This window comes from Pleurodeles waltl, chromosome 10, assembly GCF_031143425.1.
Source record: "Pleurodeles waltl isolate 20211129_DDA chromosome 10, aPleWal1.hap1.20221129, whole genome shotgun sequence".
NCBI classification, from domain to species: Eukaryota; Metazoa; Chordata; class Amphibia; order Caudata; family Salamandridae; genus Pleurodeles; species Pleurodeles waltl.
In genome coordinates, this window is record NC_090449.1 from 730,128,793 (window position 1) to 730,150,717 (window position 21,925).

Below are 21,925 nucleotides of genomic sequence, written 5' to 3' on the forward strand. Positions count from 1 at the left end.
CGCTTACTGAGTAAAGTTCCACTTTAAAGCCAAATTTGGTGTTAACCCGTTCAGTGGTTTGGTGTACAGGTGTAAGCAAAATAATCTAGGGGAGCTAAAATAGGAGTAAAACATTAAATCCCCCTCTTTTGACTATTTTCACATGCGAGAACAGTTTTCAAAATTGGCAGGGCAGATCTTAGCTGACCGCCACGCAACTGACAAATTTTGTTCAAGTCATCTATGGGACCAAAGGTTATAAGCAAATAAAAAAATAAAAAAAAGCCTTTTCAATATAAAGCGTAGCTGAACCAGAACTATAAAGTGACACACACAAGCTTGTAATGACATGGGTGCCACCTATGGCATCAAGAACGAAATTAATCTTCCACTTTACAGGAATGGAACAACTTGACAGAAATCTTGTCCATCAACATTTGAACAATTCAATGAGTGCAAAGTCACAATAAGATCTTACTTTAGTGGTCCACTGCAGAATGGAAAACTACTTTAAGTGGTGACACAAACAATAGGTTGGTCAGGTGCTACAAACTTGCAAGAAACTTCAGATATTACAACCTAAGGCGTATTAAGCGTTTACAATTTGGTAAAGCAAACATTGCTTTATCTTTGTTGGAGTTCATAAAGGGGAAGAAATACCAGAAAAACGGTCACCTCAGCTCCAGGAGGTAGATGTGAAAATAACTTTTCACAGGAGACCACAGGCCTATGATCTCTACATCAGCTACGCAAACTCAATGCAGCAGTGATGAATCTGCCACCACTGAGCACAGTGTGGTCTTCCATAGACTAGGTGAAGGTCTATCAGCCACTACTGCAGAGCCAGAGCTGCTGCATGTGAAATCAGAGTGCTGGAGAGGTTCCACTGCAGGACCCTCGTGCCATCCAGGGTACAAGATTAGGTGGATGCATGAAGGCAAGGGTCCAAGAAGCCACAGAGCCATCCTCAATGAGGGAGGACTGATCCCGAAATACCAGGACCATATTCTGAATTTCCCCAGAGTTGATGCTTGTGGGAGGAGGCTAGGGGGAGGCTTTGAATGCCACAATGTCTAGTACTGCCCTATAAATGAGAGATTCTACAGACATGTTAGTTGTGACTTCAATTTGTTGATTTAAAACCCTACCAATGTAGAGGCTAGCCGTTGTCTGAAGTGGTCTACAATTGACTGTGGTAAGCTCACCCTCAGCAGCCAGTCAATGAGGTAGGGAAATACATGTACTCCTATCCTTTGAAGATGGTCTGCAATCAACTCCAGTTTTGTTAACACCCTAGGGGAAGAGGTAAGGCCAAAGTGAAAGGTGTTATTGGCCCACCTTAAACTGCAAGGAATGCATGTGGGACTGCAGGATGGGTATATGAAAACAGATGTTCTGCAAGTCCAAAGCCACCATCCAGTCTCCTGAATCCAGAGGTGAAAGAATGAGCCAACATGAAGAACTTGAATTTGTCATTCTATAGGAAGACATTTCACAGACAGATGTCCAGAATGGGCCTAAGGACCTTATCCTTTTTCGGGACAAGGAAATAGTGGGAGTAACATCCCATGCCTTCCTCCACCCTCCGAGTGCAGTTCTGGCTTCATAGCCCTTTCAAGAGAAAAAATAGTACTTCCTGCATCAGAATTTGCAAGTGCTCCTCGATGTTCATTCTGCTGTGGGTGGTAATGGGCTGGTGGGAACGAAGAGTAGGCCGTAGCCTCTGAACTGTCTGTAAGACCCATTTGTCTGATTTAATAGATCGAGCCAAGGAGGGAATATTGGATCGGACAAACTAAAGAGGCTTGCTAGCTGCTGCAACAGGTGAGGGGGGCTAGGAGAACTTTGCCTCCTGTTGCCCCTTAGGATGTCTGCTTCTGGGGCCCAGAAAGAACTAAACTCCTTGCTGCACCACTGGTTGTGATAGCTGTGGCTGTCTGTAGGCCAACCCCACTAGAGTAACCTCTGAAGTTACAGAACTGGTGGGGAAATGGTTTCACTGTTGTCAACAGTTCCAAGGGCCATTTGCTAGCTTGGATGATGTTGAACCTCTTTAGAAAACAGTGTGTTTTCCCCCAGAGCTCTGGGCCTATCAAAGGCCATGTCCATTAACCCCTTCGCTGCCAGGCCTTTCCCACTCAGGTGCCAGGCCTTTTTTTGGCTTTTTGGGGCAGTTCGTGCTTAGACCCTCATAACTTTTTGTCCACATAAGCTACCCACGCCAAATTTTCATCTTTTTCCCCCCAACATCCTAAGGATTCTAAAGGTACCCAGGATTTGTGGGTTCCCCTGAAGAAGACCAGACCAAGAAATTACACAAAATACAGCAAAAAAAATGTTTTTTTCTAAAAACAAAATGGGGAAAAGGGCTGCAGAAGAAGGATTGTGTTTTTTCCCCTGAAAATATCATCAACATAGGGTTTGCGGTGCTAAAATGACCAGCTTCCCAGCCTTCAGGAACAGGCAGACTTGAATCAGAAAACCACATTTTTTCCAACACAATTTTGGCACTTTACTGGGACATAGTCTGTTTTTACAAATTTTTGTGCTTTCAGCCTCCTTCCAGTTAGTGACCGAAATGAGTGTGAAACCAATGCTGGATCCCGGAAAGCTAAACATTTCTGAAAAGTAGACAAAATTCTGAATTCAGCTAGGCGTCATTTGTGTAGATCCTACAAGATGTTCCTACAAAAAATAACAGCTGAAATAAAAAGTATTGAAATTGAGGTTAAAAAAAAAAAAAAAAAAAAAAAAAAAAAAAAAAAAAAAAAACTTCTCCACGTTTTACTTTGACTTTTTCCGGCGATGTCAGATTTTTTAAAGCAATATACCGTTACGTCTGCTAGACTCTTCTGGTTACAGGAATATATAGGGCGTTTTTAGTCCTGGGATCGGAAGCCATATAGGGAAACCTACCAAACCCAAACATTTGTCAAAACTAGACACCCAAGGGAATCCAGGGAGGGGTACTTGCGTGGATACCCCATTGTTTTCTTACCCAGAATACTCAAATTTAGCTTTTTTTAAAAAAAAAAAAATCCCCCAAATTTGTGTGTGGGATCACCGCACCGGGACAAACTACCTACCACCCAACGTTCCCCCTCAGTCTCCCGGTAAAAATTATACCTCACTTGTGTAGGTGGGCCAAGTGCCTGTGACAGGGAAGAGCCAAAAACATGTTGAAATTGAGGGGGAACCAAGGCAGGCCCAAAAGGGCAGTTAGAAAAAAAAACTTTAAGCTGACAGGTGGGGCAGATTTTTATTGGTATAGATGAGAATGCTGGGTGGTAGGAGGTTTGAGGATTCCTGCAGATTCCAGAAAGTTCCATCACAAAAAAGTGGGATAAATGTGTGATTTGCAGCAAAGTTGGAGGTTTGCAGGGCATTGTGGGTAAGAAAATGGTGCAGGTGCATGAGAAGAACACCACCCTGGACTCACCCAGATGTTTAGTTTTCAGATGTGTCTAGGTCTTGTAGATTTTTCTACAAGTCTGCATCTCCCAAAGTCGAAAAAGTGCAGCCCTCACCATTCCAAGAGGGATGAAAGAGTTAGATAAGCTCTCATGGCCCAAATGTAAAACCAAAATAATCAAATGTCCTCTTGCTTGCTGTAGGATAAGATGTTTGAGTGTACGGGGGAGAGCTGAAAGACTGTTACCCCCTTCAGTTGGGGTGGGGGCATAACCATGCCCATACCGGTTGGTAGCCACCACCCCACTTTTTTTTTTTTTTTTTTTAAATTCCCTGACATCTAGTAGGCTTGTCTAAGGGGTCGTTCCCCTCATGTGAAACCGAAAAAAAAATGAATCACTGGTGTCTAATGGTTTCTGCCCCCTTAGAGTTCACTTTACCCCCAGGGGTGTGACCCTTGCCTAAGGGGTCACTCCCCACATAAAACACACAGCAAGTATGCATGTATCTGCCAACAAGTGTAAGAACCCAAGAGCCAAAAATAAGATGAAAACATTATCTTGTCAAATGCATTAGTTCATTTGTATTCCCTGTTATGGGGATTTATTGGAAAAAAGGTGGGGTTAACCATGCTAGTGGAAGCATGCACAACAAGCCTCTCAGGTGCAGGGTGTTACACCAAACAAATCTGGGTCATCGGGTGGCAGGTCTGCATCACTGGGCTGTTGATCTGCTAACTGGTGGGAAAAGACCATGCAGCCATTTAAGTGTCAATATACATCTCATTAAAGGCAACAATGGCTAAGGGGGTCATGGTCCTGGCTGACGTATTACTGAGGACATCTGAATTTGGTTCGAAGGAGGGCACTGCAATTCTTGCACCCCAGCTGCCCCAATGACCACCCAACTTAAAGGAAATATTTTCCTTTGATGGTCATCCATGTGGTGAATTGAGCTTGGTTTCAGGGGATGCCTATTCTACTGGTATTTTGTAGAAGTGGGAATGCTGCATCATCAGTACAATGAGGAAGACTATGTACATCTCCCTTTTCACCAGAACCCTGAGGGACCCTAACTGGATACTACATACAGTCAGAGTTACAGCCAAAAGGAGAAATGGGGCTTCTGTTGGTAGCTGTGTCACGGTAGGGGCATGGAGTTGGAATCAGACTCAATGACAACCAGACACATTTTTGTAATCTCCTAGCATATCACAGGTCGGCTCAGAAAAGGAAGGCTCTGTATTCAGTGCAGGTGTCGTTACCAGGCTGTCCACTGGTGGCAGGTTTGGCGATTGTGCTCCTGAAACAAGCACTAACCAGAGAGCTGGGGTGGAAAACTACCAGCAGATGGTGTCCGGGTATGACTCGGTGGTGGTAACCTGACTGGAGGCCCCTGTGGCTCCTTGGAGCCCAGAGGTGCTCCAGATGAGGCTAGCATTGCACCGATAATTTGCCTCTGTATGGCTTCAACATTGAGTTAATGAAGGCTCTGGCAACTTTCAAGCATCAGGAATAACTGAGGAATCTGCTCCAAAGCTAGGGAGGCAAATGGGTGTGATTTCATCTTGGACACCCTTGCTACAGAACTGTTGTGACAGGGTGGGGTCGAGTCCTCCTTTGTCTCTTTGGACTGAGCGGTGAGCAGACTGCCTGTGGGACCAACAATGTAACTGCAACAAAGTGAGATTTAAAGCAAGCCTTTTGCTTAGTCTGTGACCTTCTCCTGTGTTCAACATGTAGAGCATCACCTCGTGGTCGGAGACTGTCTTTGGGTGCATGAGGGCAAAGCTGTTGCACGATTAGTCAAGACTGGAGCCCAGTCACTATAGAAAGATCGTGTGGGTCTGCAACCGACATCTTCCTACAGTCTTTGCACAATTTGAAGGCTGCGGATTTGAGGAAGCATAGTTCCCTAGCACATTTATAGAAACTTTCAGGGTCTTAGCAAAGCATTAACAGTTGGGAATGGAGAGCTGCAACTATGTCTGAAGGTGGAAAGAAAAAAAAAACGTTGTCAGCCCATGGACTCTGCTTGGTCACTTCAAAGGCAGTGCAGAGGCACATCCTGGTACCTACTGGAACATGACGGCACTGCTATGAAGTTTTAGGGATACAGACTGGGGAATATTCAAAAGGTGAAGAATTAGCATTTAGAAGTAGCCAACGGAAGTATGCAATTTACTTTACAAATCTTAGGTAAAGAGACATTCTGTAGCCAGATCTGATCCAGGAGGAGGACTATGAAAGGTTGTGGCATGCTCTAACTGGATTAAACTGGGAAACGAGGTTAAGGAAGACAAACAGTGTATATATAATCTCAAAGCACAGAGGGCACACAAACTTAAGGAGAAAAACTGAACCAAAATTATTCTCCTAGTGTTTTTAGAATGCACCTTACTTAAGCATGATTTTATCGGCGATAGGCAGTGCTTAATTTGAGCCAGTGGTTGCAGGTGGTTCCCACTGGTACTCTCTTTTGGGGATTCGGAATTCTTTTTAATCAGTCTTTGGCCCAGAACAAGAGGAAGTGGGGAAAGAGGACGAGAGAAAGATACAAAACAGTGGCAAAGGGAGAACATAGTGATGAAAAGGAACATACAACAGTGCTATACAGAGGAAGGGATAGTACAGTGGTTGACCAAAGCGGCATGAGGTGAAATAAAGACTAGACAGCTTTGTTAGACACCCCAGCATTCAGCAGCTGTGCTAGTGCGCATTGGTGGAAAAATTTATGCCCCAGCACTTATTTTGCAAACTAAAAACTGGATATAGGCATGCTACACATTTTTAAAATAAGCTAGATCTTGCAGAGCAGGTATCACAACACAGAAGGAGAACAAGAATCAAGAAGCACTGCTGTTTGTTATGAGACTTTAAATAATGTATGCCTATCTGGGCAAATAAACTTTGACAGGGTAGCTCTTCTTCAAATTTAATGACAAATGGAAGAGGTTTTAACAACAATATTCACAGCAGCACTATGGCCAAATATTGTCAATACCGACCATATTATGGGAAGGATTTTCTAGGTAAAAAATATTAGTGGAAAAATCTGATGAATACTGATGGCACAGGAATTAATTTGGTAAGCTGGTGCAAGATTCCTGGACTGCAATATTCAGATTGATCATAATGAAAAGATTGAATGGGGTTGAGTGTGCAGGTTCCAAATATGGGCTACTGACTGTCAATGGGGAGCAACAGAATACATTTGTGTGAGAGTTCAAAGGCCTGGGAACTTGAACATTATGACCCTGCTGACCATTAAGCATGCTGTATGCAAAATGGGAGCCCAGCGACCACCACTGATCCCAATTCTCCCAAAATATTGCATGCCATAAGCTGCTTCTAAGTGGAAGAGTAGCGTAAGAATCCTATGACCAATGAATATGTGAGACACATCCTTCTTTGGAACTCCCAGCTGGTCAGTTTGAGGAACTGGCACTACTGTAGTTGGAGAAAAGCGGTCACTCAAACTCGACTTGCACATCTTTAGAACACATTTCTAAAAAGTAGTAGAATTTGAACAATGCTCAATACCAAATAAGAAAGTCCAAACTATGCCTTGTAAGGCCTCCACTTACACTCATTTAAAGAGACAGGGGGGAAAAAACCTCTGCATATGCATCTGATAAGTGAAGATTGTTATTTACATTAAAACTGAAAAACGACATTCATAAAAGGTAGAACATATGCTGAATATTCTACGGAGGTTGTAGGTGGTGAACTTATGTTACACTGAACACAAGTCATTTTGTTGTAGTAAGGTGATACATCAGGAAACATGCTGTGCTTGCATTTAATGTGGCTCTTAAGACAGCTGAAAAGGCCTGTTCTGCTGCCCTTGATAAACCCAAGATCCTAATTGCAGTCATCCCACAAGTTGCGCATGTGCATTAGAATTTACAGTGTGGCACGCACAAGGGATACAGGCTGCATGTTCAATTTTGGAAGCCCATGGCCTGGACCAGAGTATAAGATGGAGGAAAGGTTGCTTTCCCCAGACAGCATATGTGCATTGCTAGCTTCTTCTAGATGAAAGATAAAGAACTATCACAATCAGGTGTGTTATTGTCAAGCTCAAGAAAAAGCACCAAATCCGGTGGATCTGCTGCCAGGCACCCAGAAGAGGGCCACCAACAGAAGCCTATGCTCCTATCATGACACTTAGTGCAGCATGCTGGTTAGGCAGCAGCCGCACAGCTCTCTTGGAGACTGAGTGTGCAGCCTGGAAGCTCAACGCTGCAGGTGAGGTCGCGCTGAGGCTGGAGGGCTGAATACAGCCATGTGCTGATCTATGAAAAGGGTGAGCCTAAAAGGGACTAAGTCTTTGAGGCTCACTACTAGGACCAAATAAAGTGATTGTTTTTTTTTTATACAAAGAGAATAACTGGCTGGACATAGCTCTTACTTCACTGCTCGGAGTGGGTCTTGATTACTGAGGCTAAGCACCCAAACATCAACCTCTATGAGAAGCCTTGACTGCTTTCCCTCACTACCACAGTCAAGTGTGGAAAGGGTTGTACTTCACCCAGCAATACTAGGACAGGCCGTGCTACAGCGGTGTTAAAATGCTTCAATTCCCATGATTATGACAACCTGCATGCCCTGTGGCCTCCTATATTGGGGGGGGGGGGGGGGGGGAACCTCTTTTAAGGTCTTAACAAGACCTGTGTACATGTGAAGGTTTCTAAAACATAGCCATTTGCCTGGATTATGGCAAACTGAGGAGGTTCATCAGAGAGGCACTCTCAAAGTCAAGGAGCTTGTGGAACGCCAGGCAATTTAAGGACATTTGTTTTGTGGGGGGGGGGGGGGGGGGGGGGGGGTTTAGGAGTCAGCAATATGTTGGGAGGAATAAAACACATCCACGGTCCCTGAGCTGCCCTGACCCTTAACAGTGTTCCTGAAACCATGCAACTATGATGGTTATAGATATGCAAAACAGCAATTGCTGCAACATTTACACTGCATACCCAGGGGGACACACTTTCTCATCAGAAAATATGGTATAGGGAAGAATAAGTGTTGAAAAAGCATATATGTTCTCTGAAGGCAGACTGAGCACATCCCTCCCACAGTATCTCCACTGAAAGTGACAAATGAGGGAAAAGGGTTCAATTACAACACTGACCTGTCAGAAAATGAAAACCAGTAAATGGTAAAAAGCAAAGTGAAACATAAAACACCTAAGAAATGTATATGAGAAAAACACGTGAATGTGTACAGCCCTACTGTTCTGGGATTCTTTAAACAGAACTGGAAAAAATTAATTCGGGAGCAGTCACTGAGGAGTTTACTGATTTCTTAAAGTGAACATGGAGGTTTAAATCCATGTGTGGCTGCAAGTCTTTGGGAGAGGTTTCATATTTTATTTATTTTTAAATGGTGAGCATGAAAGAAAGTTTAACCATTAATTCTACTTGAGTGTCATATATGCACTTAATTCTGTAAAGGGTTTATATTACTTAATACATTTCCATTAGATTTTTTTTATCTGGAGAGGTTTTTACTCTGTTTTGAAAGTGTTCAGGGATTAGTGGTGCTGTGAATTATGGGGTTAATGAACCAGTCTCGGACGTGTTCTGGGATTCCGTAAATGGGCAGAAATATTTAATAAGACCCTTAACAGGGAAACATTTTATTTCATGACATTTAAAAACACAGATTCTACTCTGTTTTGACGAAGGTGTATCTGTTTAAAAAAACTAAATGAACAGGTTCTGGAAGGGGTTAGGAAAAATTCATCAATGTGTTAAAGCCACATACGCTCAACAACTAACAATAGTACAGACATGTTAGACGGCAATGACAACCTGCCCTTCTCCTCAGGTACCGATGCTTAATTTTCATAATGTATAAGTATATATTGAGAAAACACTTCATGAAATTAAATATTATCGCATATACCTGATTTCCATTTGGGAGGACCTGCTTTTGTGAAAGTTCTGGGAATGCACAGCTAGTTGTTGTCGAATATGTATAAGTTAACTGGGGAATAAGAATGGTCTGTTTGTTGGCAGCCAGAGTTCTTAGACAGGGAACACTGTTCTGGTTCGAAATGGCAACTATTGTAGGTAACTGAGTAGTCACTGTAGGTAGAGCAATACTAATTGGATTGGCACTTGGTGGATTCACAATTAAAACCGGATCGGAGTCTGTAATACTGCTGTCCGTTTGTTCTTTTTTAACACAACACAAGTTCAAGGGTTCGTCCTGAACAGTGTAAACACTGTTGTGGTAAACACTAGTTACAGTGGATCGTTCCGACAAGTCACCATGTTGCTTTGGTAGTGAGAGGTCAAGAGGTTCTGCCTGTGGCTCTTCTTGTACAGCAGTAGATGTACATTCGCCTGCAGGAGAGCTGTTTAATGATGAAAGGTTTAGTGGTGATGGGGTGTTGCTCCTGGAACCAACTTGCGTCAACGTTTCAACAGGTAAAATTTGAGAATTTACCACACCAAGCACATTTTCAGAATCCGTTTTGACATTGGGTTGTTCCTTTTCTTCTGAAGACCGGATAGGTTCATCCTCTATTGGAGTAACCTTTTCCAGCTGTGGAGAAGACGGACTAGAGGACTGTATTGAAACATCTCCAGCTTGCATTTTCTCAAACCATTTCTTCACCACCTCTAGTGGAAGGTTAACAGAATCGGCAATTTTTGAAAGTTCTTCGGCGCTTGGATGTGCATTCAAAGCATAGTATGCTTTTAAAAGAGACAAAAGGTTTTTTAAAGGTGGTTGACTGGGGGCCAAGATGTTATCCCCGGTATCCGATAAGGTTGGAGATACAGATTTTTTCGCATCTGTCCCATGTGGAGGAAGGGTAGTGGAGCATTTCAAATCAAAGGGTTTGAGTGCAGTAAGTGCGTTGACGCCTTTCAGGCAATCCGAAACTAGGCAAGTGCTATCTTTTATCCCTCCTTCAGATTTTATATCTTTCTCAGATTTAATGGTAAGATCCTCTGGCAGTTTCTCACTTTTGCAAATGTTTGCAGGAACACAAGATACTTTTTTTAGATTCTGAGGAACAATTTGAAATGCACTAGGTTGCTCCAGGCTATAGTTTATTATGATTTTGGTTGTACCATCTTGATCAATCAAAGGAAGACTAATGGCTGAAATAAGTGAATGGCCACCTTGTTGTATAGAGGCAGAACCTATTGTTCCTTCTTTGGATGTAAGGTGAGCATGGTTATTCTCCAATACTTGTCTTATCACGTTGCTGTCGACTGCCACTTTTAAAACATTCTGAATGTCACTTAAGTTAATACTAATGGGAGACACAAGACCCATAGTTGGCAGAACAACAGCTTGTACCAAACCCTGAGGAGAACTAGTCGTCTGTAACGTGGTGCCACTGCTAAAAACTCCGTTTTGTAAAGGAGTAGAACAGTTGATTCCGGGAGCAACTACAATAGGTTTGAATTCAAAGTCCACAGGTTCAGTTTTAATTTGGTTAACTGGAAGCTGCTCCTGTAATGGTTTGTTTTCTGTCTTTTGTCGTATCTGTGGTCTTGCTGGGCTTCCAGGTGATGCCGACAGAGAAGGTGACGAGCACTGAGAAGTCTTGAGTCCTGAACGTGCTCGGCCGTTAACGGGCAACAGACCAATACATTTTTTGCTACTAATGTGTGAGCTGTAGGACCCAGAATGGGAAAAACGTTTCTTGCAGTTTGAGCACTCATATGGCTTTTCTCCTAGTAAAAGAAAGAAAATATGTATTCATTACTGATTTAACACTTTTTGCACAAAGCTGTCTTAACCTAATAGATTGTATCACCTGTTATTTATCACAACGATTAGCAAATTAGAAGGTAACGTTATCCAGATACTTACGTGTATGTCAGAGACAAATGTTGTTAGAACTGAAATTTCCAATTTGTACTTAATTTAAAATAAACTGTTTAATCCTATGCATTTACACAGATATTTAGGTTTGATAGCCTTTTCCTCAAACTGCTGAGTGCAGTACCACATGCGTGCACACCACAATGGAAAGTAGATCTGGACTGTATTTTGACAGGTGAGGTCATAAATAGAAAAACGTTTTGGAGGGTACACATACTGAACAATTATTTTGCTAGGTTACATTAATTTTCTTGCATTACTACTGAAAGATCCCAATCTGAATCTACACACCAGTTTTATCATCTGCATTGTATTGTTCAGTCACTAAGAAAGGACAACTGCTAGAAACAAAAGCCAATACCCTAATCATGTGTGAAATATAGAAACTGCAAACCATACCCAACATGTGATTGTACAAGTCTAAAATATAGGAATTGCTTCTTCACAGCAGAAGACTAATTTAAAACTATAGCAGACTATCATATCTCTATCACACAAAAAGAAACCACGTACTGTTAAAACAACAAACAGTTGAACTGTATATCAAAAAGGTACACTTTTGGTTGCTAATGTTTACAGGCAAACTACTCTGAATCCACAGTGCAAGGTTTGCTATCTGTGGCTAGGGTTTAGGCACATTCTTTGAATGTTGGTAAAAAAAAAAAAAAAAAAAAGGCTTTGGTTTTCCACAGTAATGCAACAAAATTGATGGGTCGCTAAAGACCCCTTAGTATTGGAGACTAATTAAGACGTCTTGTACTATGTGGTAAGGAGAGTTTCACAGGAAAACACACAATTAACTTATCGTTCACTGATGGGGTAGTGATACATAAGACTAACTAGAGACAGATTGTTTACAGTTAGAGTATATCCTTGTCTGATATGACCATAGTTACTGAAAGAATAGGATCTTAAAGTATCTTCTTGACTTTATAGAGAAAACGTTTGACATTTTGAGGTCTAATGTATGGAGGGATCGCTCAGCTGGACTGGAAACATTTGGGGCAAAAAAAGTCAGTAAGGTAGTACACTGCCAATATGAGAATTAAAATCCACCTTAGTAAGCAATAAAGGGTTGGTCTTTATTACTACTCTATTAGAATGAAAAATACAGAAGACAGGCTGGATTTCGCTAACTCTTCCAGCTGAGGTAATAGCAATTAAAAAAATGCTGCTTTACAAGAAAGATGCTGTAATGTATCATTATGAAAGGGTTCAAAGGGTCGGTCCAGTAATTTTGTTGTTACAATAGGTTCCCATAGAGAAAGTGTGTTGAGGCAATACTTTCTTCAGGCCTTCCAGAAAGCCTTTGCAAAACAGATTTTATGTAGGTAAAGACAGCTGCTAGGTGGACTATTATCCAAGTAAAATAGATTTGATTGGGTCAAATGAAGTAGGAAAGGAAGTATATCACTTCTTGGCTTGAACTGGGACTGCGACTATCGGTTTGACACCATATGCAAACGTGTTTCCACTTCATGAAATAGCACTATCTAGAAGTAAGACATTTAGCTTCTTTTAACAGTTGCATGCAGGCAAGTGGTAATCCTAGATGGCCACACGGTCTGCCTTAAACCATGCTGCCAATTTAAAAAGCATCTGGTTTCTGTAAACATCTGGCCCTGAAGTCCTAACAGGCAGGAGCTGACTTGAAGTCTTTTGTGTTTGATGGACATACATTGGAGAACTGCTACTGCTTTGGCCATTTCAGGGGTTATCAGGATCAACTTCCCTGGCATTAACTATTTCTGGATCACCAGAGGTATCACGAGAAGAGGAGGAAAGGCATACAGGAAATCTTGCAAACAAGTCATCAAAAGGACACTGCCTTCTGACAGGTGTTTTGATCAGCTGCATGTGAAGTCTTGGCATTTATTTGCGGCCATAACAAAGGTCTGTAGATGGGGTCCACGGTTCGTTGAATATGTCAGATAACTTCGCTGTCTAAGACCCATTGAGGACTTTCTTTGTAGTATCTGCTCAGGAAATCCACTTGAAATTTCACTGTGTACTGCATAGCACTGCTGAAATTTATATTTCTGCACTAATGGCAAATGCCAAATAGATTGCGATTCTAATGAGTGTTCTTGATCTGGTGCCTCCCCGCTTGTTGATGTAAAACCTGCTGGTCATATTGACCATTTGAATTATTATAATGCTGGTTTTCAAAGACAGACAGAATACCCTGAGTGCTAGGGGAATGGCCCTCAATTCCAAATGCTTTATATTATAAAACTGTTCCTTTTTCAATCCATCGACCTTGGATGTTGAGATGATATAGACTGGCTCCTCATCTTATGAGGAAAGCATCTGCGACAATTGTTTGTTGGGGTTTCTTTTTCTTTAAAGCAACTGCTTTTACTAGATTGCTTGACATACCATCAGTTTCGATATTGCTTTGCTGCAATTGAAAGTGTCACGTGTTGTACTTCTGGCTTCACCGGTCTTCTAGACATTGTTGGGCAGGTGGTATATGTAATCTTGCATTCGTGACAATGCACATAAAAGACATCATATACCCCAGGAGTGAGGATGTCTCTTGCAGTCAGGCTGACTGCATTTATCAGGGTACTGCAGTTCTTCCTGATAATATTCTCACCTTCAAAGGATACAATCTGTTTTATTATACCCAGGTTGGCAACTAGATAAGTCAGTCTTTGAACTGGGAACAAGTGACATTTATTTATACACCTATACTTCCATATAGCTTGCAAGTCTGGTTCAAGTCTTATCTAATCTTATAATGGGTCTGTGCTTTCAGAAGCCAACCATTTCAATAAGGGGGTTGGGGAAGGGCTGAAATGTCACTATCTCCTCAATAATGAAAATGTCACTTACCCAGTGTACATCTGTTCGTGGCATCAGTCGCTGAGATTCACATGGTCTGCATAGCTCGCCATCTGGTGTTGGGTCGGAGTGTTACAAGTTGTTTTTCTTCGAAGAAGTGTTTTCGAGTCATTGGACCGAGTGACTCCTCCTTCTGTGCTCATTGCGCATGGGCGTCGACTCCATCTTCGATTGTTTTCCCCGCAGAGGGTGAGGTAGGAGTTGTACTATAGTAATAGTGCCCGCGCAATGAAATGTGTAAGTATGTACCTATTAAAGGTTTAAATAATATATATACAAATGTACAAAATTGAAGGTAACTTCTGAACTGCTACTGGCTTCCGGGGAGGTGGGTGGGCCCATGTGAATCTCAGCGACTGATGCCACGAACAGATGTACACTGGGTAAGTGACATTTTCAGTTCGATGGCATCTGTCGCTGTAGATACACATGGTCTGCATAGACTAGTAAGCAGTTATTTCCCCATAAGCGGTGGTTTAGCCTGTAGGAGTAGAAGTTGTCTGAAATAGAGTTCTTAATACAGCTTGACCTACTGCAGCTTGTTGTGCGGATAGCACATCTATACAGTAGTGTTTGGTGAATGTGTGAGGCGTAGACCATGTGGCTGCCTTACATATTTCATGCATTGGGATGTTTCCTAAAAAGGCCATTGAAGCACCTTTTTTCCTTGTTGAATGTGCCCTGGGAGTAATGGGCAGTTGTCTTTTTGCTTTAAGGTAGCAGATTTGGATGCATTTAACAATCCATCTGGCTATACCTTGTTTTGATATTGGGTTACCTGCATGAGGTTTTTGAAATGCAATAAATAGCTGTTTAGTCTTTCTGATGTTCTTTGTTCTGTCAATGTAGTACATTAATGCTCTTTTGACATCTAATGTATGTAGTGCTCTTTCAGCCACAGAATCTGGCTGTGGGAAAAAAACTGGTAGTTCTACCGTTTGATTTAGATGGAACGGTGAAATAACTTTTGGTAAAAATTTTGGATTAGGTCGTAGGACGACCTTATTTTTATGTATTTGTATAAAAGGTTCCTGTGTTGTGAACGCTTGAATTTCACTTACTCTTCTCAGAGATGTAATGGCGATGAGAAAGGCAACTTTCCAGGTTAGGAATTGTATTCCGCAAGAGTGCATGGGTTCGAAAGGTGGGCCCATGAGTCTTGTTAGGACCACGTTTAGGTTCCATGAAGGAACAGGTGGTGTTCTTGGTGGTATAATTATTTTGAGACCTTCTATGAATGCTTTGATGACTGGTATCCTATACAAGGAAGTTGAATAGGTAGTCTGCAGGTATGCAGATATTGCTGCAAGGTGTATTTTAATAGAAGAGAAGGCTAGCTTTGCTTTTTGTAAATGGAGCAAGTAATTTACTATATGTTTTGGAGTTGCGTCTAGTGGTTGTATCTGATTATGATGGCAGTAACAAACAAATCTTTTCCACTTACTTGCGTAGCAGTGTCTAGTGGATGGCCTTCTGGCCTGCTTTATGACTTCCATACACTCTTGGCTAAGTTGTAAGTGTCCGAATTCTAGGATTTCAGGAGCCAGATTGCTAGATTCAGCGATGCTGGATCTGGGTGTCTGATCTGTTGGTTGTGTTGCGTTAACAGATCTGGTTTGTTGGGCAGTTTGATGTGGGGTACTACAGATAGATCTAGCAGTGTTGTGTACCAGGGTTGTCTTGCCCACGTTGGTGCTATTAAAATGAGTTTGAGTTTGTTTTGACTCAATTTGTTTACTAGATAAGGGAGGAGAGGGACAGGAGGAAAAGCGTAAGCAAATATTCCTGACCAGTTCATCCATAGGGCATTGCCTTGGGATTGCTTGTGTGGGTATCTGGACGCGAAGTTTTGGCATTTTGCGTTCTCTTTTGTTGCAAATAAGTCTATTTGAGGTGTTCCCCAGAGTGTGAAGTAGGTGTTCAGAATTTGTGGGTGGATTTCCCATTCGTGGACTTGCTGGTGATCGAGAGAGATTGTTTGCCAGTTGATTCTGGATCCCTGGAATAAACTGTGCTATTAGGCGAATTTGATGGTGGGTTGCCCACTTCCATATGTTTTGAGCTAATAAGCTTAACTGCGTTGAATGTGTTCCTCCTTGTTTGTTTAGATAATACATCGTTGTCATGTTGTCTGTTTTGACAAGGATGTATTTGTGGGTTATGATTGGTTGTAAAGCTTTTAGTGCTTGAAAAACTGCTAATAATTCTAGATGATTTATATGCAGTTTTGTTTGATGTATGTTCCATTGTCCTCTTATGTTGTGTTGATTGAGATGTGCTCCCCACCCTGTCATGGAAGCATCTGTTATTACGTACTGTGGCACTGGGTCTTGGAAAGGCCGTCCTTTGTTTAAATTTATACTGTTCCACCATAGAAGCGAGAGGTAAGTTTGGCGGTCTATTAACACCAGATCTAGAAGGTGACCCTGTGCTTGAGACCACTGTGAGGCTAGGCACTGTTGTAAGGGCCTCATGTGCAGTCTTGCGTTTGGGACAATGGCTATGCATGAGGACATCATGCCTAGGAGCTGTAGTATTGTTCTTGCTTGTATTGTTTGATTTGGAGACATGTGTTGAATGACTCTGTTGAAATTGTGAATTCTTTGTGGAGTTGGCGTTGCTACTCCTTTTGTTGTGTCTATTATGGCTCCTAGATATTGCTGTACTTTGCTTGGCTGAATGTTGGATTTTGCAAAGTTGACGGTGAACCCTAGTTTGTAGAGGGTTTGTATGACTTGATTTGTGTGGTTTGAGCATTGTGCGAGCAAACTGGTTTTGATTAGCCAGTCGTCTAGATACGGGAATACATGTATTTGCTGCCTTCTGATGTGTGCAGCGACTACTGCTAGGCATTTTGTGAATACCCTTGGAGCGGTTGTTAAACCGAAAGGCAATACTTTGAATTGGTAATGTATTCCTTTGAATACAAACCTTAGATATTTTTCTGTGTGATTGATGTATTGGTATATGGAAATATGCGTCTTTGAGGTCTAGGGTTGTCATGTAGTTGTGTTTTTTGAGCAATGGTAACACTTCTTGTAGTGTGACCATGTGAAAGTGGTCTGATTTGATGAATGTGTTTACTACTCTGAGGTCTAGAATTGGTCTCAGTGTTTTGTCCTTTTTTGGTATCAAGAAGTACAGTGAATAAACTCCTGTGTTTATTTGTGTGCTTGGTACTAATTCTATTGCATTTTTTTGCAGTAGTGCTTGAACTTCTATCTCTAGAAGCTGTGAATGGTGTTTTGATAAATTTTGTGATTTTGGTGGTATGTCTGGAGGGAATTGCAGGAATTCTATGCAATAACCATGTTGGATAATTGCTAGGACCCATGTGTCTGTAGTTATTTCCTCCCATGCTTCGTAATATTGACCTATCCTTCCCCCCACTGGTGTTGTGTGTGGGGGGGGGGGGGGGGTGAGTGACGTGTGAGTCACTGCTTGTTGGTAGTGGTTTTGGGGCTTTGAAATCTTCCTCTATTCCTAGGGAATTGCCCTCCTCTATACTGGCCCCGAAAGCCTCCCCTATACTGTCCCTGGTAGGTGGACGGTGCGGACTGTGAGGTACTGGCTTGTGTGGCCTGACCCCGAAACCCTCCTCTAAAAGGTGTTTTGCGGAAGGTGGTATAAGATCCTCTGCTCTGCGGGGAGTAGAGTGCGCCCATGGCCTTGGCAGTGTCAGTGTCCTTTTTGAGCTTTTCTATGGCTGTGTCGACCTCCGGACCGAACAGAAGTTTTTCGTTTACTGGCATGTTAAGTACTGCCTGCTGAATTTCTGGCTTGAATCCAGACGTTCTGAGCCATGCGTGCCTACGGATGGTAACCGACGTATTAATGGTCCTTGCGGCTGTGTCTGCTGCATCCATAGAGGAGCGTATTTGATTGTTGGAAATGTTTTGACCCTCCTCAACAACCTGTTTTGCTCTTTTTTGTAGATCTTTTGGGAGATGTTCAATGAGATGCTGCATCTCATCCCAGTGGGCTCTGTCGTATCGCGCTAGCAGCGCTTGTGAGTTTGCGATGCGCCACTGGTTTGCTGCCTGGACAGCGACCCTCTTCCCGGCTGCATCGAACTTTCTGCTTTCTTTATCTGGGGGAGGTGCATCCCCAGAAGTGTGTGAATTTGCCAGTTTTCTGGCAGCCCCTACCACCACAGAATCTGGTGGCAGCTGAGAGGTGATGAATACAGGGTCCGTAGGAGGCGCCTTATACTTTTTGTCCACTCTAGGCGTTACTGTCCTACTTTTAACTGGCTCCTTGAAGATCTCCTTTGCATGGCGTAGCATGCCTGGGAGCATAGGCAGGCTTTGGTAGGAGCTGTGGGTGGAGGAGAGGGTGTTAAATAAAAAGTCATCCTCTACTTGTTCAGAGTGTAGTTCCACATTATGGAACTGAGCTGCTCTAGCCACCACTTGTGAATAGGCTGTGCTGTCCTCAGGTGGTGATGGCCTAGTTGGGTATGTGTCTGGGCTGTTATCAGACACTGGTGCATCGTACAAGTCCCACGCGTCTTGATCTTGGTCGTCGTGGCTCATGGCGGTGTGAGCTGGCGAATGTGACGGGGTGTAAGTTGGCGAAGCCGGAGTTACAGGCGAGGGAGGAGGTGTTACCGTCTTTGCTGTTTGATGCTGAGGAGCCTCTCGTGCTACAAACTGAAGTGTTCTCTTTCTTTTGACAGGTGGAAGGGTACTGATCTTCCCTGTCCCCTGCTGAATAAAGATACGCTTTTGCGTGTGATCCACTTCAGTGGATTGCAGTTCTTGTTCGAATCTGTGTCTTTTCATTTGTGAAGACATAGAATGTTCTTCAGTATAGGAGCCTGAAACTGTGTCTTTTGGTGCTTTTTTCGGCTCCGAAAACCCTGTTATTTGTTTTTTCGGCTCCGAGGTAACCTTCCTCTTCTTTTGTGCCGAAAAATCTTGGCCTCTATGGTCTTCGGCGCCACTGTCTCGGCGTCGATCGGTGTTGACACCGAACTCTCGGTGTCGATGCTTCTCTTTAGCACTCTCTCGGTCCCGAGGAGGCTGCGTGCCGGTGTCTCCACCGGAGTCGGACGATCGACACTGAATGGGCCTTTTTCGGTGCCGATTGTTGGTCACCGTGAATTTGGGTTGAGCCATGGCCGGTTGGCAGTGGCGTCCCCTGGGCCTTTTTGCCTTTTTTAATTTCTGATCTCGACGTCTTACTCACAGTTTTGGTATTGTCGAGTTCGTCGGAGTCTGAATCCTGGATGGAAAAGGATTCCTCCTGTTCCTCTTCTGTCTCGAACTGTCGATGCTCCTTCGGCGTGGACGCCATCTGCAGTCTTCTCGCTCGACGGTCGCGCAGAGTTTTTCGGGACCGGAACGCCCGACAGGCCTCACAGGATTCTTTGCTGTGCTCGGGTGACAGGCACAGGTTACAGACCGAGTGTTGGTCCGTATAGGGATATTTGTTGTGGCATTCAGGGCAGAATCGAAACGGGGTCCGTTCCATCGGCGTTGTTCTCCACGCGGTCGGGCCGACTAGGCCCCGACGGTGTGCCGAAATCTACCCCGAAGGGCACCGAAGCGCTTCGATGTTCAATGCGTCGTCGTATGTGTTTATCTCGAACCGGATCGCAACGATACCGTCGAAAATCTTCCGTTTTCAGCTATCTTTCCGTTCCGAAACTCGGAGCGACAGGAACACGTCCGAACCCGATGGCGGAAAGAAAACAATCGAAGATGGAGTCGACGCCCATGCGCAATGAGCACAGAAGGAGGAGTCACTCGGTCCAATGCCTCGAAAACACTTCTTCGAAGAAAAACAACTTGTAACACTCCGACCCAACACCAGATGGCGAGCTATGCAGACCATGTGTATCTACAGCGACAGATGCCATCGAACATGTCTTTACCTTATAGATTTTGATTTCAGACTAGTAGTTGTGGAGGACTTCATACGGTTAATTTTGTACTTGCTGAAATTGATTGTAAGGATGTTAGAACCACTGAGGAGCTTAAACCCTCCTGTGGTATGATCTTTTGTCCCTGGGATTAAACTGCTTGAATGTTTTCTTCTTTTCCTCAAAGCCAAGTGCACGTAGGGTTTCTGCTTGACTTTTCATTTTGTGCATTTCATCATCTGCATGTTGACCAAACAGACGATTCAGTGAATTGAAGGTTCACTTCTTTCAATTGTGCGCCTGGTTTTAAAGACCGAAAGCAAAGCCAAAATCCTATTGCCATGGTGTGCTATAAGAGATGGATGCAAGATCTACAGAGTAAACTGTTGCACTTATGATTTGGCCAGAAAAACAGTGAACTTTCACTGAATTATTATAGGGTTGTGGGTGGTGTTTAGGTATGTCGTCTCCAAATAATCTCCTTGGTAATGGCTCAAAATGGAAGTTTTGCTTTCCTCAGGAGAGCTGTTGATTCCAGGCTGAAGTGTCTCTCTGACTGAGGCAACAGTTAGAATCAGATTTCTGATCTGTATTTGTAAAAACCTGTGTTCTGTTGTAAGGCCATATGTTTCTTTATGAGCATTTGCACAGCAGCTCATACTGCTGCAGATGCTAAAAATGTCCTGGGCTATGTCCAGAAGACTTAGAACCAACATTGAAGTATCTCAAGGATTACTGACAGCTGGTATGGAAATTTCAAGCAGAATATTTGGCTTAGAGGCACCCCTCCCCAGGACCTTGTGGAAAATATTAATGTCCTCCATGGCGGATGCGCAAGAGAGGGATGCTGCTGGTGACATTGGCATGTATGTTGAATGGGTATCACCGGTTTCGAAGAATGAAGATCTTGACCAAGCTCCATGAACTCTTCTTTTAGTTGTAAGTCGACAATGAGGAGATCTAGAAGGTGCTGATAATTCTCAGAGGAGCTAATGGTTTTAGAACAAGTCTTTCCTGGACATGACTGACAAAAAACAAACTAACTGAGTTCTTGGTTTAAAAGTGAGAGGATGATAGTCTGGTGTCAGTGGAGGCCCCATCTGCATCGACTGCGTGGATGAGTTGGATCTCTGTAGGCTATTAAACCGGGACAGACAAGATGCCAAAGTTGGATGTCAATCAAGAGACATGTTGTGGAGATCACTGATCAGTTGCTACCCCAGCAGTGGGAAGGTGTTGAACCCACCTATGTTGGCTAACAGGCTAGGGCTCAGGCCCTTGACAGCAAGCCTGACTGATGATCGGAGTGGTGAAGTAGACTGCATTTGCTTCTTCCGTTGAGGACTTCCTTCCCTCTTGCGGTGTATAAGCCAGAATGCTATTTTCTTTTAGGCAGAGGGGCTTGAGAATTTGTCTACAAGTTGCTTCGTCCACTTTAGCATTCAAGTTTTCAAGTGTTCCACAAAGTCTGAAGCCCTCTCTGCCCTTAAGAGTTCTTTTAGAAGATACTTCAGTCTTTTACTGTGTAATATTGAGCAAGACACTACAAAGACCTTGTCGGGGTCTGAGACTGAGAAGTGACCCTCTGCAGCAAAAACAGAAGGCATTTTGAGAGGAAAAACTCAATGTGGAAAAAAATGTTCAAGACATTGAGTGAAAATTGAATTTTGCCTTAAGAACAAGAAGTCTGAAGAAATAAACAGGTATAAAACCCCACATATGCTCTCAGATCTGCTCAGACGCAGGATAAAACTGAGTAGGTGAGAAACTGCCAATACAAAACATGTTGGACAGAGACCTCCTGGAGATCTGTAAAGGAAAGGACTCTTCACTCTGTCTTTAGAAGTCTATCAAGTAACATTCTTTCTAAACTTTTGCACATTTTACCTCCCTGTGCACCTAAGATGTTGAAGCGTTAAGGTATTCTCGGGATGAACCAGGTGGTGCTTCAGAAAGAATTCCATTCAAT

General features: G+C 43.1%; 1 protein-coding gene across 4 annotated transcripts in view; it reads right to left on the bottom strand.

The window, feature by feature from the left end:
• Window positions 1–21,925, bottom strand: part of ZEB1 (zinc finger E-box binding homeobox 1) — a 351,889-nt gene that overhangs the window by 45,127 nt on the left and 284,837 nt on the right. For all 4 annotated transcript variants that reach the window (XM_069211259.1, XM_069211260.1, XM_069211262.1 and 1 more), the window contains one exon: window positions 9,303–11,092. In XM_069211259.1, the coding sequence (XP_069067360.1) occupies window positions 9,303–11,092 (1,790 nt within the window). The remainder of the gene's footprint in view (window positions 1–9,302; window positions 11,093–21,925) is intronic.